The sequence below is a fragment of the Opisthorchis viverrini genome (genome assembly GCF_000715545.1).
Source record: "Opisthorchis viverrini unplaced genomic scaffold opera_v5_224, whole genome shotgun sequence".
NCBI lineage: Eukaryota > Metazoa > Platyhelminthes > Trematoda > Opisthorchiida > Opisthorchiidae > Opisthorchis > Opisthorchis viverrini.
This window is the reverse complement of record NW_008751878.1, coordinates 470,862-487,111: the sequence shown is the minus strand read 5'-3', so window position 1 is coordinate 487,111 and position 16,250 is coordinate 470,862. Positions and strand designations below refer to the sequence as shown.

General features: G+C 43.4%; 3 protein-coding genes across 3 annotated transcripts in view; 2 read left to right on the top strand and 1 right to left on the bottom strand.

Annotated features, from left to right (window-relative positions):
• The window catches only part of T265_14588 (hypothetical protein), a gene marked incomplete at both ends in the record, with an annotated part of 8,506 nt that extends 7,329 nt beyond the window's left edge, over positions 1-1,177 (top strand). Inside the window, one exon of the mRNA XM_009174319.1 lies at positions 969-1,177. Coding sequence (XP_009172583.1) covers positions 969-1,177 — 209 coding nt within the window. The remainder of the gene's footprint in view (positions 1-968) is intronic.
• The window catches only part of T265_08492 (hypothetical protein), a gene marked incomplete at both ends in the record, with an annotated part of 17,607 nt that extends 3,964 nt beyond the window's left edge, over positions 1-13,643 (bottom strand). The window contains 9 exon segments of the mRNA XM_009174306.1: positions 389-598; positions 1,788-1,858; positions 2,175-2,467; positions 2,676-2,899; positions 2,915-2,990; positions 6,802-6,919; positions 12,514-12,650; positions 12,994-13,106; positions 13,444-13,643. Of these exon segments, the coding sequence (XP_009172570.1) occupies positions 389-598; positions 1,788-1,858; positions 2,175-2,467; positions 2,676-2,899; positions 2,915-2,990; positions 6,802-6,919; positions 12,514-12,650; positions 12,994-13,106; positions 13,444-13,643 (1,442 nt within the window).
• On the top strand, positions 2,664-11,858 carry T265_08493 (hypothetical protein; the record flags this gene model as incomplete). Its single annotated transcript, XM_009174307.1, is given in 3 exon segments — positions 2,664-2,712; positions 2,728-2,864; positions 11,721-11,858. 3 exon segments carry the CDS (start codon positions 2,664-2,666, stop codon positions 11,856-11,858), a joined length of 324 nt encoding a protein of 107 aa, XP_009172571.1.
• Positions 13,644-16,250: the final 2,607 nt, after the last annotated feature.

The window sequence follows — 16,250 nt, the reverse complement described above, 5'->3', positions numbered from 1 at the left end:
TGCAAATGAGTGTATTTCGCTAGATTGTGCTTAATTCTCAACCAGAAGGTAATGATCTCCCTAGAGTTTATCAAGACTGGTTTACTGCTCCTTGCCTTCTCAGCGCGAACCGGTTTCATTCGCAAGAGGGAATCTCGATGGAAAGCACAATATTTATTTTGCTCTGATAAAAGTGTCGAATTAGACATAAAACACGCGTGAGCAACTGAAATTTATTCAGCTATTTTCAGGAAGCGGAAGAACCTGTTCATGCTTGCAAAATACGCCACTACTAAAAGAATATATATATATATATATATTTCTGGGGCGTGGGATGGAGAATATGCGCAAGACCTGTCTTCGCCTCTACCCCAGGCCTACATAACCCATCTCCTTGAGGGCGAATTACGTTCGGTTAAAGTTCATTCGGCGAGAATGAACTTTTTGAAGCCGTGATTCCTGAAGCCGTTCAGTTTCATCATTTAGTTGGCCGCAAATCAGATTTGGATTTCGGGTAATGAAGTTAGTGATCGGTACTACTGATCTCGGATAATTACAAAACTCATCATGGTACTTCCTCTCTGGGATGTACAAAACATAATAGCTGTCTGTATTTAGGCTGAAGAAAAAAGAACATTCCAAACCAGGGAGATTTGGACCGAGGAATTGAGCACAATTTTATTTTGCTGAGCTAATGAGGTTTCATACAACAACGGGAAAAAATCAAATCCATTGCACAAAAGGTAAGAGATACTACTTCCAGATTCCGAGTTGTTATTGTTTGGACAAAACGGAGAAAGGAATAAATTAGTCTCTCGAAGGAACGATGACAGATATCAGTTGGGTGATAAACAGGTTCTGCATTTATCGGACGTAAACATGTGGTGGAACCCCGGCGAGCATTTGTCACGAACGCTCCGTTTATCACCCGAGTGGCTGTTGACGACATGTAGCGAATATCCTTACAGCTCACACGACTTCGCTTATAGCTTACGGGGAGCCACTCGTGCTGCTACTCTTACCCTCCTCAGAAGTTCAATGGAAAGTTCAACGGGGAAATCCTGAAATGGATATCATTCCACTGTGTTTGGTGTCGGAGAAGGGGCTGCCTCAAATTTGCATCCATCAAATCACCAAGCGACACCTTCGTGTCAGAGGCGAGGAGTGCCTATACGCAGACACTCGGAGCCCCACACACTGACGATGTTACCTCAATCGGTGGTGAAACATTTGCAATCCAACTGCCAATCTCGGCAAACTGAACAACACCCAAGCAGCGCATCCGAGCTACCTATATTCCACAACAGTGCCAGTCTGTGGACTGTTGATCTAGGTGACGGAACCAAAAGTGTATATATATTGTTACGCTTCTCAGCTTGAAATTACAGATCAACAGACAAAACACAGCGCCGCTGGCCGAATGGTGTTGGCTACGAGGAGTTCCTGTGATATGTCTTAGCCATCCGAAGATACCAAGCAACAATGTCCACGCCGTATGATCTCGCCAGGAATGATTACCTCCCCAGCAGCTCATTGAGCTGTACCGGGGGACGCATATTCAAAATACTTAGGGTCTCCTCTATCGGAACGATCAACCGACAGTCTGACAACCACAGTTTCCTGGAATTCTAGGTCGTAGGTTAGAACAGTTGTGGTATATTGTTCTTTAGGATTCAGTCTATCCGAATAGTTTCATGCTGACCATCGCTGTCTTGCAATTAGGAAATTGGGTCACAGACTTTGGTTGAGGATCCGTATTGCCATTCTTTCTAAGTTTGAGCACCCTGGCGGTATCTCAGTCCACAAACCTCCCATTAGCACGTTCATGCCAGATCGGCCGTCGCTTGTTGACATCAGCCTGTGTGGACAGGGAACTATGCTGGATTCAGAAAATCTAAAAAAAATTAACTGCAACTGGGTTCCACGAAAGCCTTCCGGACGTGAGTCAATCAATACTAGTATCGGAAATCTGATGGATATAAGCCTAATAAAAAATAAAGACAGGCGTCTAAATTGCTAGGCGGGCTATTTTCAGAAACTGTATGGTTGGCCTCTCTACCCCTTGCCTAGCGCACTTTTGATTCGTTCAGCTCCAGCCTTGGTCTGACAGTTTAGATTATTCCTCAGTAAAGGAAATATCAATATGCCTTTCTGGGGCAAGATGGCCCAAGTGGTTAGAGCGCGAGTTTACTGACCGGAAGGTTCATGGTTCGAACCCGACCTCTGCCTCTCGACTTCCTCTGTATAGGCTTGGGCAATCTGTGAGTATCCCAGTCCTCGTGCCCCCTTCGTGTGGCATGGAAGCTAGGCACCAAAAGGGTGCTACAGCTGAATGATTTTTCCCGAGAGCACCATCGGAATGGGCAAGAAAGGCTTCCCGTAATCCCGTTTAAATACGGGAGAAAACATTTGTGCCAGAATTCCAATGGTCCCAAACACGAATTAACAAGATAAGCGTTCGATTGGGTGTTAAATGTAACTTGCCGTACTCAGGCAGAAATGCTTGATAGTGTTTTTTTTCATGTGATTTTTATATCCTTCACTGCAGTTTAATGGAGAGCGTAGTCTCATTTGTATTGCTGATGTTTCCCTCCGAAGAGACACAAAGGGATCACGAAACTTACTGAGAAGCATCAACCGTTAATTCGTTGAACAGAAGTGTGGCGTCTCAACGTGGAGTTCAAATGTACACGTACGACTTTGTGGTGGTTCATTTGTTGGAGTGCTCCCCCGGTAATTGAGAGGTAGCGGGATTGAGGCCCTCCAAGACATGTGCATGTAAACTTGGATACCTATTGGTTGTTGATCAGGTGGCTGTCGATCTGTTCGACGAGCTTGGCAATTGGCTTGCAAACGTTTCGCCACCATACGAGGAGACATCATCAGTGCGCAGTTGAGTGGGTACTTCTTCCTTGCCCGCCTTTCAACAAATTACCAACTTGGATACCTAATTTGCAAACGCGGTTGATTCCTCAATTTTGAGGCTACTTGGGGAAAGAGCCAGGAGATCCCTGTAAAATTAATTCCCTCCGGAATTACATCGCTTGGATTTTATGGGTGCATCAACGATATCAGAACCTCCTGTGTTATCTAACGTAACTCCGCTGTTTACCAGCGTCGATGCTTATTGTGTTCGAGGAAAAAAGATACGAATTTGGCCTCACCTTTGCTACTGTGGCCTGTACTTGTGTGACGGTTGGTGCACTTAATAAATAAAACACCAGACGAGCCTGAAAGGTCTGTTTTCCGTGGAAGCGACAGGCCAGCAACGCAGAATGTCCCCTGATGTTGGTTAGAGACAAGACACGCCACTGTCACCATCAGCAGCATGAGTGAGTTCAGGGTTTCGACCTGCCTGAAAAAAAAACATAAGAACGGAACACGATGATCGTCATGGGAATAGTAAAGGACTATACCGGATTCGAAGCTAAAAAGCGAAAAATTCCAGGCGAAAATACTTCCAGCCTTTCTGTGACCCATCTGAGATAGTCTTCCTCGTATTACTCACGACGCTTTAGCAACTCATCCCGCTAGAATTCCCACCTTTTCATGATTACACGACTGTGACAACAACAATAATGTCTATCACTCGCACAATATTTGGTCCCAATGACTAGGCCTAATGCACTACTCATAAGGTTTTAGTAAACAAAAGCGATTCCATTGGCATTGGCAAAACATCGACGACTAAAACGTAGTTCAAGAAAATCTACACAGTCCAAAGAGGTTAGGGTATAACGTCGTCCAGCTCCGAGGAGGTGTTTTTGACTCTATTTGTTTTCCGACTGTACACCATGGGAATTTTTTCTCTTTATTTCCCTATAAAAGCAAAACTAGGTGAAGTGGCCAGTGATTTAGAGGAATTGTTCTATATTCTGCTGCTTTTGTTAAGAATCCTTGATCTGCTCATCGGACAGTGTTTGTCACAGTTCAAGTTCAGTTCGGGATCCAAAATTACAGCCACTCTGACCTTTTTCACAATACTTTGTGTCAAATATCTGGAAATGCGCGATGATATTTTGAAAAGCCCGAGCATCAGCTGTGGAATCTCGCTGGTTATGTCTGTTTCAGACTAGAACAACAGTCAAGTGGGGAAGCCATGTTCTTAGTAGCTTTTGCCCGTCGTCTGTTCGCCTTAATTAATCTTCAAGATCAGAATTAGTGCTTCGTGCAATTATACGGAAAACATGTGGATCGACAGTGATTTGCGCCAATCGTGAAATCGAGGAATGCTGGCTCCCTGTTTACTGTCAACATTGAATCTCTCTAGACAGGTCGAAATAACGTTTACTCGAAATCTGGTCTTCGGCTTGTCAGCGCTACTGCCGACAGGTTTACTTAAGTTGCATTGTAAGTAGGTTGACAAAATCCTGGGGATATTTTTGCCCGTTAGGAAACTGAAAGAGTGAGGCTTGTTTCTGGGTTCAGGTGAATTCTGAGAGCCCTATAAAAGTAAATTCCGGTGATCGTCGAAGTAAGAGTTAGACAAGGAATCAACGAAGTACCGTAATTAGCGAAACACACCCATTTGCATACCGGTTTGGTTCCGAGGGGAGGCTCACCTGAAACCTAGCAGAATCTCTCGTTTATGATGTTCCAAGAGTTTTCAGCAACCTTATGAGTAGTATTCCGTCAAAACCGAATTAGTATGCAAATGAGTGTATCTTGGTAATTTCATTCAATCTGGGTTCACGTAGAGCATAAATTTGTCAGAAGCTCGGAGACTGCACCTAACTGATGAGCCCCAAGTAGGTCGAAGCCGGACGTGGGTTTTTCGGAGATTTTTCAGCAACCAACTCTAGCGATGCCGGTATCCGAAATAGTTAAAAAACCCCGAACCAGATTAGTTATGCTACGGAGACGGCATATTTGTTTCAGTCAGTTTGCTACCACCCTGTTGCAACATTTTGCGATTTCGGCTATCTTTGTCTTGGTAGAGACAACATTTTTTTCCTGGAGAAACGTAAATCTGCTACACATAACATATTTCAGTAATACCCAGGAGCATTTCCTCCTGTTGTTTGTTGGTTATCCATCTGAATGGAGTTTCCAATATCCTGATTTGGGGAAGCCTTTTACCGCCCAAGATCCCGAAGAACAATGATGGGACGTTATCATCAAATACTGAAGTCGTAACTTGGCAGGAACAGCGCTAAAATAAGAACATCTCACGCAAACCAGATGGCTCTGATCTCACAGGTCTTGTTCAATGCTAATCGATCTGCTCGTCTCTGTCGGTATTTTTCAAACTGTACGCGGAGCGAATAACGGCAGATGACGAAGTTCTACTTGCAGTGCGATGTGGTGTAAAAAAACCGAAGTATGCCACCCTGGAAGGAGAACTTCGATTAATGCTACAGGTGCGCTGAACGAAACGATTGTTTTGTGCATAGTCAAAGCGAACCGTTGGTGAAAAACCAGTTGGAACCGAGTCATGTTTTCAGAAAGCAGTGGCACGGGTTGCTCTAGTATTTGTTAGATGTTCATTACTGGTGAAACCCATCAAATTTGTGTGATCGGAACGAACTTTCTAGTATTGTCCTCAGCTTGGGAAGTTATTTTTTCACGTGGCGTAATGAAGTTGTGATGCACATAAAAACGCCTGAGTATTTCCTACTGGTCATCAAGTGATACGTACTTATCGGATAAGTAAGGCGTCGACCGGCTGGGTAACCGAATTCCCTTGCATGGTATCGCGTGAAAAACGGCATTTGGTTGGGTCGTGAGGTGGCTTTAAAGGTATTCCCTACAACTGTCCAAATATATCGAGTATAAGTGAGCACTTCGCTAAAGTAAGCGAGCGGAGAGAAAACGGAGTTTTGAAGGAACAGTTTACGCAATCGAAAAAAACGGCGCTGGGGTTTGAAATATAACGTAGAAAGTAAAGGTTTTTCCTACAGATTATTAGCAAACGGAGGCTGCCAGCCTTTGTCAGATGGAGGCACAGAATACGTTGTTAATGGCTTTAGTTCGTTTCCCGCAGAACAAACGGCCTGCTTCTTGTTAGAACAACTGAAAAGCAGCCGCCTAGTGATCCGTTTTCACACCAACCCACTTAATGTTCGTGCAAACGTAAACATGCTCAATCCCAAATGAGCTGAGGCGAGGGGTGGGGAATTACGCATACTTTCATGAGACAGAGTGACGAGTGCCACCGTGTGACAGAAAGCTTGCAACTTAGTGTTGCAGTAGCGGCAAGCAGTTTCAACTTTCTCCAGCAAATTGAATCCGTTTGGTTACAGAGACAGCGAGAGAGGACAGCATGCCAAATATTCAAAGATGTACCTGAACGAAACTAGGATTTAGAATAAAAATGGAAACAGGAAGAAACGGCAGGCTTTTGTGTAAAATCAGTGGAATAAAGATGATTTAATTTAAAAAGGCCATCTCGCACATAAGCTGTACTCAAAAAGTGGAAACTAAAGTCGTTGTGTACAAGCACCGTTTGGGGCGCGCAAGAAGACTGATGGATCAAGAACCGATGCGCGTTCAGATCCCCTTAATCTAAACCAAAACGTGTGAGTTAGAGCTTCACAGTCCCAGTCGGAAGATTAAACTGAAAGTTTTGAGAACGCAAGCCATCATCAGTAGTTGCCCAAGCTCTTCTAGAACGGCGGTTTCTTTATCGGATCTGAATAAACTTCACCCGATGAGTGTAACTTCTATCTGAGAAGTCGTTGCTCGAGGATCCAGTCAACACGTGTGATCGCGTGATGTGGATCCCGTGATTGAAGGATGAGCGGCGCTATATCCTGCCTGAATGCGAGTCAATCACACTGCTGATCAGCCACTTGTGGCCAAACGGTTAAGTGTTAGAACTACTAGCCAAGAGGTCGCGGGTTCGAGACTCATCGGAGTTTCGTGAGATGCGCACTGTTGGTGATTCCCAATAAGGATGAAACGGCTGTACAGTGCTTCTCGGCTTTTCAGCATAGAATGGCTTCACTTACAGGACGAAATCTCCACAAAAATCCCAAATCTCCTCACACTACCAATAAGACACAATTCGTTTCAGTCTGGATAATGTCTGAATTTCTGGCAAGTTTTTCTGCATAGGGTGGGTGTTAGCTCTTCTGGTTTATGTGTGATAAGACTGTTTATTCTAACACGTTTGTCCCTGCGAGCCAAGATAAGCTGAGGTTGTGAGAAACTTCTTGAGTACCTCGGCGGTGATCCTCGTTTCGCTTTATGCAGGTTGAATAAAGCGGTTTCACAAGCTCCGGTCCGCAATGAGTGGTAAACTATCGGATGCGAATGGGCGCCTTACGTAATTTAAATTTCGCTGCGAAAATGTTTCCAGCATTCGCCAATTTCTATCATTTTTTTTACATTAATTTAGTTTTGGCGGGTGACAACTGAATCCATCCGAGTCGCTAGTTTATAATAGTCCCCTTCAACTGAATGTACTATACATACTTCAGTTTGTGCGACACTCGACAGCGAAACCGACAGTTGATCGCCGAAGAGTCTTCAGCATGGTGTGTTACGTCTAGACATTGTTTTTGGCAACTTTTCAAGTCATACAGTAGTAGCAGTAATAGTTAAGACAGCTTTATTTAACAGTCTGTTGATTACAGTGGACATGAAAAAGGAGTGACAACTGAATCCATCCAAGTCGCTAGTTTATAATAGTCTCCTTCAACTGAATGGCTATACATACTTCAGTTTGTGCGACACTCGACAGCAAAACCGATGGTTTATTGCCGAAGAGTCTTCAGTATGGTGTGTTACGTCTAGACATTGTTTTTGGCAACTTTTCAAGTCATACAGTAGTAGCAGTAATAGTTAAGACAGCTTTATTTAACAGTCTGTTGATTACAGTGGACATGAAAAAGGAAGAAAGTTGTATTGGCTATCTGCCAAGAAGCATTTAGTTCAAGTCACTAATAGGATGACCTGTGGTTGTCAGTACGGGCTGTGTTTTGGTTGTGTGTTCAGCAATGGACGTGTGTGCGGGGAACGGGGTGGACTATGATAAGTCCAACACATGAACAAAGCGACTTTGCCAACAAACAACGTCGGGTGGCGATAACCACTGCGGCTATGCTGTACTGCACCCATCGAGATGGATCAACAGACTCGCTGTAAACAATACGGGAACTTCGGTTCGGCATCAAGCTGTGCGCTGTGTCTGCTAGGTGTAGCATGATCGACCAGTTAGTCACTCTTCTGGGAGTATTCCAGGGTATTTTCGACTTGCACAGGCACTGTATCCTCCAGACTGAAGGAACACGGATGTTTGATTTCAAACCAGTTTGGAAGTGTTGCTGTGGGGAAAACTTCGCTTAGGTTAGCGTAAAATCTGTTCAGTAGATTGTTCAATATATCACTTTTAAACGAAAGCCTAGTGTAAATGGGTTCCTCCATTTGACGGTGGTCAAAACGTCTGAGATTCCTCTCCGTTCATACATTCCCCAAAAAAATTATCGGGAATCATGTGTTTGATCTTATTCCACATGGGAATTTCTGAGGTTCCTCTCGTTCATACATTCCCCAAAAAAAATTATCGGGAATCACGTGTTTGATCTTATTCCACATGGGAATTTCTGTACTGTCTACCCGTAGGTTGTTCACTAACACGAAGCTTAAAATGCCTGCTTCTGATGTAACGGAAGATACTACTGAGTAGTATGTAGATTTCTCTTAACACCGCCTCGCGTCTAATGGAATGTGCACCTCGTGAGGTTTATTACGGAACCTGCGGAATTGCTTTGCAGCGTTCGTCCATGAATATCGATGAAAGTTGAAGAAGAGTGTGAGGCTGCAACTCAGCAACCTTGTGAGTAGTTTCTTTTATAAAAATATCACAGAATCTTCAAAGCGTCATTAAAACAGGATTTTTCCACCTGGATTTCGATTCATTTGACAATTCAAGGTGTTTTCTCACTCTGTGACAAATGGTAATATCGAAAACTTCGGCGGATGTCTGTTACAACAATTTTTTTCGAAACCTGGAAAAAACGACCAAGGTTGAGCCTTGCTGGTGGGCTCTAATAAGAGAGAAACTCGAGTTCACTGGTTACTCACTTTGGTGTGGACTCACCAGAGTGATTTCGCTAGCACGGGCGTACGACGTGAAATCGACAAACCTGGCAATCACCAAAAAGTAATACAAGATATTTTCATCCCTTATATACCTCAGATGTTAATTTTGCATTCAAGGAAAAACACCATTACTGCTGTTTCAGAAGGGCTTGTTAAACAATCGGTAGTTTTTAACTGGTCAACGTTTCGTCTTTGACATGAAAATTTCATCGGGCCGAACCTTTTTTTTTAATCAAAATCGATATGTTACCTAATTAGAAACTACTGATCGTTTACCAAACTCTTCTGAAACGATGACTTCTCAATCGGCTTCAGATCTAGTCCTTGGATAATTGTACCCCTTTGCGTTCGAAGTCCGGACGTCGAACATCTAATTTGATCTCGTCCCGGTGTTTATCGCGAATTGAGCTATTACGCTTGTCACGCTGTCATGACGATACGCAATATTTCCAAGTGCCGTTTGCGTCATTCCTCTTCACTGTCAGTTCGATGTCGATTTCAGAGTGGTCGAAAGTTTTGTTTTCATTCTGGTTAGGCAACAGTCCAGGAGATAATAAAATAGCTATGAAAGCATTTTATCCTGGGTGAAGCGTGAATATTCTACTTTGTCAGTGACACTGTCCAACCAAACCCGTGCTGGCTCAATACAAGATCGCAATATACTGGTGGAATTAAAGCGGTCAGGGACTGCGTATTTCTCAAATGGCCGATTTGAGGTTAGATCTCGACCACCCCCCGCTGGCAACTCGTACTAGGTAACTTCTCACCACAAAAACAATTTACGACGCCTGTGAGGATGTGTGGAACTGTGAATTGGGACAGGCATAAACAAACTGGACTGGTGAGGATGTTGGGGTCCTGGGGTCCGCAATCTACTCGGTATATTGTCTATTACCCACGATCTGTGTCAAAGTTACATTCTTGTGATCGATATGCGGGCACAGAATTGTCCGCTTTCTGGCATGAGTAGAAAAGATGGCCAAATCGAACGGATCGACTACATGACCTCCAGAAAAAAGGCGGATGCAGGAAAAATCTAAATACATAGGGGTTTAGTCAACAGTCCACCAACCGAGTGACTTTTGATGGCTTTAAGTTATGGTTTTCGTATTCGTTCATCCGTTAGTCAGCACCAGTGCGGGTTTGCAACGACATTCAAGTACGGAAAGGGAAACAAACGGACGGATAAAATTTTGTGAGCATTTGTTGATTAAACGAATATAGGATATAAACTTTGCTTCAAGGCTACACATCATGGACAGGGGACCTGAAGGCTTTGAGTGCAAATTGTGGATGCATGAGGCTCGCCGACAGTCAACTTTTATCAAGTAACGTGGTGTAACTGAATCAACTGACCGCCGGAAGCACCGGTTTTGGTAACTCCAATTGAGAAGAGCTATTGGTCTATTATATCAGTCAGTAGAGATTTGCTGGGAATACACTGGCGTCGATGAAACTCATCCGCTTCGAATAACCGAGGTTGAAGATAAGTTGATTACCATGTAGTCTGCAACATCAGACTCCGTTAACGAATTGTGGTTAGCAAGAGGGTTGAGAATGACTTGTTTCATTATCCTGGCCTGGCCAACCAATGAGAATTCTTGGAACGAGGCAGATATTACACAGATAGTGCGTCTTAACCGTCAGTCAGCAAACTGTTTTGTGCATCACTTCCTGTTAGTCACGTCAGTTTACCGAATTCCGGGAAAACGCAATTCGGCCGAAGTTCTTGGTAAATCAAATTGCAAAATGCCTAAAATTCCAAAATCAATTAAATATTTTTCATCTGGTCAGTGGATGAACAGGGTGTCCAGGAAGGCGAATGGGTTGATCACTAAAACCAGAACAGCCATAACCGGGTCTTTATTCTCGCCAATAGCCAAGCCAATAGCCAGCCAAACACAGAGGAGATGTCGAGATTCACATCCTATCTCGAGCTCTGTGATTGGTAAGGGAGCAGCACGTTGGGTTGGTCGTTTCCGAGGTAAGATGTGCATTGTGTCCAAAAACATTGACGCTGACAGTAGTATCATTTTGAAGCTATTTTGTCAATTTTTAAATTAATGAAAAATTCTTCGTTGGTATGCACACACGAATATCTAAGGGGTTCGGCCGTCAGCTTGAAAAATGATTTTCATGTTGAAACCACTTGGTTTGACCCAAATCGATTGCAGTTTAAACTAAGCCAGATTGCTGTGGAGTGCTCTGTACGGCAGATTCAAATTTGTTCTCACCCGTTTTATTGGCTGTAGTGAAGTTCATGAGTCACTTGACCGAAGCTTTCTAAAGCCGAACTGTATGGACCATTCTATCGCTCCCGTATGGCTGTTCACCGATTGTCAATGGTATGTACACACTGGTACAAAAACATCAATCGCTTATACAAGCGACTTTGACGTACCTCAGGTAGTCCTGGTGTCATATTTGCTCATCATATTCTGATGACCCAAACATCGTAGTAAATAACTGACCGTAGTAAATGATCAGTAATGCCCAGAATGTGGAGGCTAGCAGAACCTGTTCTTCGACTCAACTTGGATCTACGCCGATTCTAACCTTGTTTGCAACACGGTTTCTTCATAAAGGAGAATGTCGGTAGCTCAGGTGGCGTAGATGGTCGTTGGCTTGTTCGCTGAGCTGGGCAATTTGGTTGCAAACGTTTCATCACCAATCGAGGTGACATCATCAGTGCGTAGTTGTGCGTAGCGGTGGGTTACGCACAACGCTACGCACAACTACGCACTGATGATGTCACCTCGATTGGTGATGAAACGTTTGCAACCAAATTGCCCAGCTCAGCGAACAAGCCAACGACCACGGTTTCTTCAGTTTAAGCCCTACCGAATGCGCCTTTTACATCCACGAATAATTTGCAAGCCATTCGTTCTTTCACCAGGTGTATAATGATTGCGCATAAGTCCAAATGAAGTGTGCCAAATACATCCGAGTTCACATCTTCAGGATCTTAACAAGTGCGGAAGATACATTTTCCAGTGCACATTTCCATTTTATTACTCACCGTATTTTCTTCATTCATCTGTCTGACTCAGTATTGTACTGTTCAAACGTGGTCTTTGTGACTGGATTTCTCGGCCTCAGAAGTTACGAACGATTGCTACCCTCTGATGACATATCCACTGTTGTACTACTAAAATGCCCGATAGGTCAACATGAGTCCATTTTAGATCTGGGTAACACAATTCTCGAAGGTTCTTTTCATCTTTGCCAAAATGAGCTACCAAAACCATATGCTTTTCTGCAGATCTTTTATCTACTGAGACTTCGCCCAAATCTCTTCTGGATTTCGAGATATTTTCCGGAAATTTTACATGTGTGTGTGACGATCACATGCGTAAAAAAACTGAATTCGTACTGCTTTTTTACATATTGGCCAAAAAGTGCAACCAGAACTGAGTGCAAAAATCAACTATTGTTATGCTATTATTATTAATGGGGTGAGATAGCTCAGTGGATGGAGCGCGAATATACAGAATAGAAGGTTAGTGGTTCGAGCCTGACCTCTGTCTCTCGACTTCCCTTGTCTGGGCTTGACCAGCCTGTCAGCATCCCAGCTCTTGTGATTCCTCTGGGTGATGTGGCAACTAGGCTTTGAGGGGGTGCTACAGCTGAACGATTTTTTCAATGTGCAAGGGAAGTGGACATCTCACCAGACTATACTTTGATGATGTTACTATGATGCACTATTCTGTCTTCGCGAAATAGACACGCACGAGTTTCAGTTGACACAACTCCAGCTAATACCAGGTGTGAAGTCCCATCGTGAGCTGAATACGAGCGCCGACTGAGTCACGAAGAGAAAGTCCTGATCTTGACACATACATACACTTGCAACTAAACTTGGTTTTCACAGGAGAATCAAATGAATCTCTCGTTTATGATGTTCTTCTGCAGAATTGCAAACGCTTCTTCACCATCATCAGGGAGCAGTTGACCCAACTGCACATTGACGATGTCTGCTTGTATGGTGACGAAGCGTTTGCAAGTCAACTGCCAAGCTCGGCGAACAGATCAACAGCCACACCTGATCAACAACCAATTTCCAGATCATGACAACATGTTTCCTGGGAAAATTTGATAAAATCGAGTCTTTTGCACTTTTACTTAGCAGAATCCCGAGCTGATGAAAATGAAGTTAGATGAACATTCTGACTATTCTGAAAACAACAAGTTGACGAGTTACATTCAGAACAAAGGCATCCGGTTTTCGTAATGCACTGTTCATAAGGTTGCTGACAGATGTTCGACAGCCCATGACTTGTTTTGGCCTTCTTGTGGCTCGTCGCGTAGGCCCAGTTCCCGACTTTCCGTCAACCTTATGTTCCACTTGAAACCAAATTACACGAAATTGGCGAAATACACTCATTTGCAAACTAATTTGGTTTTTTTCGAGAGACTCACCTGGAATCCAGCTGAATCTCTCGTTTGTGATGTTTCCAGGGGAATGCGCCTACCCGATGAGCCCCATGAAGAGGGAAACCGGTCGGGGACTGCCGAAGAATTTTCAGAAACCTTATGAATATTGTATTACGTCTATACATGTATCGCAATATTTCGAATATCGTAGAGACTGAAACATGAGGCGGCCTAATGCGGCACATTCAGTTTCCTGGAAACAACACAAACAAGAGATTCAGCTGGGTGAGTCTCTCGCAAAACCGAATTTGTTTGCAAATGAGAGCATTTGTTTCTGTTTGTATAGGAACGTTCATTTCAGAAAGGTTCTTATGGTTTTGAACAACACACAACACACTAGTGCCTGAAATGGGTTTCGCGAGGAAGACCAAAAGCTGAGGTTTGAAGACCTTTGAAATGTTATTTTAGGTTAAACAGCAATCCCAAATCAACAATAAGCCAATTCGCGGAGGACCCCCAGCATTCAGAATGACATGCTCCCAGGCCTTTTGAAGAAGACAAAAACCAAGGCAAACTTTTGAGCATTTCGTGCGAGTGCACGCACAAATTCCACCGTGAAAAAGTTTGATCATGCTACCAGAAAATGACCACAAGTATACATATTTCTCCCTCCAAAAACGCTGGTGTTCTATTTCAAAGCCCGTCCCTAGCGGTACACAAAACCGACCGGTTTATGCAAGGAACAGAATCTTGGCAAGAGGAGGGGGAGACGTCAGAAAAACAGGTAGCTACTACATCAAACATGGTGCCCTGGAATCCGAGAATGTCACACATATGCGTCAGTAAAACCGAATTGTTTGCAAATGAGAGCATCTGTTTCTGTTTGTATAGGAACGTTCATTTCAGAAAGGTTCTTATGGTTTTGAACAACACACAACACACTAGTGCCTGAAATGGGTTTCGCGAGGAAGACCAAAAGCTGAGGTTTGAAGACCTTTGAAATGTTATTTTAGGTTAAACAGCAATCCCAAATCAACAATAAGCCAATTCGCGGAGGACCCCCAGCATTCAGAATGACATGCTCCCAGGCCTTTTGAAGAAGACAAAAACCAAGGCAAACTTTTGAGCATTTCGTGCGAGTGCACGCACAAATTCCACCGTGAAAAAGTTTGATCATGCTACCGGAAAATGACCACAAGTATACATATTTCTCCCTCCAAAAACGCTGGTGTTCTATTTCAAAGCCCGTCCCTAGCGGTACACAAAACCGACCGGTTTATGCAAGGAACAGAATCTTGGCAAGAGGAGGGGGAGACGTCAGAAAAACAGGTAGCTACTACATCAAACATGGTGCCCTGGAATCCGAGAATGTCACACATATGCGTCAGTGGCTACCAGGTTCTAAACATCAGCCAAATATCTCTTCACAAATTCCTTTGGTATTTATAACCACTGAAGTTCCAGCCCAGTGGAATGGAAGCCCATGCCTTCTGACCTGTGAGTAATGCGGTCTGTTTAGCAATATTACGGTAAGCCCACTACTAACAAGACATCAGCATAAGGGATTTCCACAGGGTTATGTCAGAAACCATGGGCAAGTGAGGGAAAAAACTCGAATTCAATAGAATTCGACCTTTTTTCAAGTCTCTCAAAATGTTGATTATTCTATTAGAAGAGGCTAAACTGAACGACCGAATTCGGATGGGCGATAAGTTTCGCATAATTTATTTTGTCCCGTTTCGTTGAACCATGACAGAGTACTCAGTTTCAATGACTTAATCCGACCCACAACATCTGCACTACCGATAACGCATGTAAGTAGAATATCTCATCGGCTGACAGAGATAGGAAAATATCCACATCAGACTGGATCGAATAACCACAAAATAACCAATTCAGTTTCAGTATTTATCTGGATGCGGTCCAAATAGATTTGCTGTTCTTTAACTGCGCCGCTTTATAGTGCGCGGCAAATTTTTCTGATTTGATTTACTGTGGTAAAAACAATAAAAACGTTATGCTCCAATCATCAACAAGTTTGTGAAAGTTGTATGCATCCCGCTTTTCCAGTTCGTATTGTTTCGTTCCATTCTCAGTGCATTACTGATTTTTACACATTACTGATTACTTATTTTGGTTTAGAACTGGATGATTGGTGTCGATCAGCCGAAGTGATTTTATTTTGCAATTGGTGTAATTTTAAACGTATTAAATGTTTCAATGCACTACTCATAAAGTTGCTGAATATTCTTCGAGAGCCCGGTTTTCGAGTTCCAGGTGAGTCTCCCTCGAAAAGCCAAATTTGTTTGCAAATGAGTACATTTCGCATTAAAAGTCGGTTTTGCACCAGTGATTCATTGCTCTTCCGTTATCCGGTTGGCAATGGTACTGAACAACCTTCCAACAACCGATAACACGAAGAAGATTTCGGCCTTACAGTTGCCCATATGTGTTAGAAAAATCGATGCGCATACTTCGATCTTTATAGACAGAGTACAGAGGATACTCCTTACTGAGAAGTGCATGTAAGTGATCCGCGAAATCGATGGCTGTCTTGTTCGGCTCGTCTTAGCGAAAGGCGTTGTGTGTGTCAATCACTTCGACACACCTTGGTACGTACCTGTGAGAGAATACACCTATCCTGCGACGACCGATGAACTCATTCGTACAGAAGCTCTAACTTCAACTGAACATACTCAAGAAATTTAGTTGGGTAGATTGGGTAGATTGTACTTATGGCTTGTTTCCACCTTGATGGTTATTTTTTTTACCGGTGGGGCTCGCTGATTCTCCCTAAATCTATCTGGTCCGCTGAATTAAATAACAGCGAGACCGGAACAGGAAGACAAGTG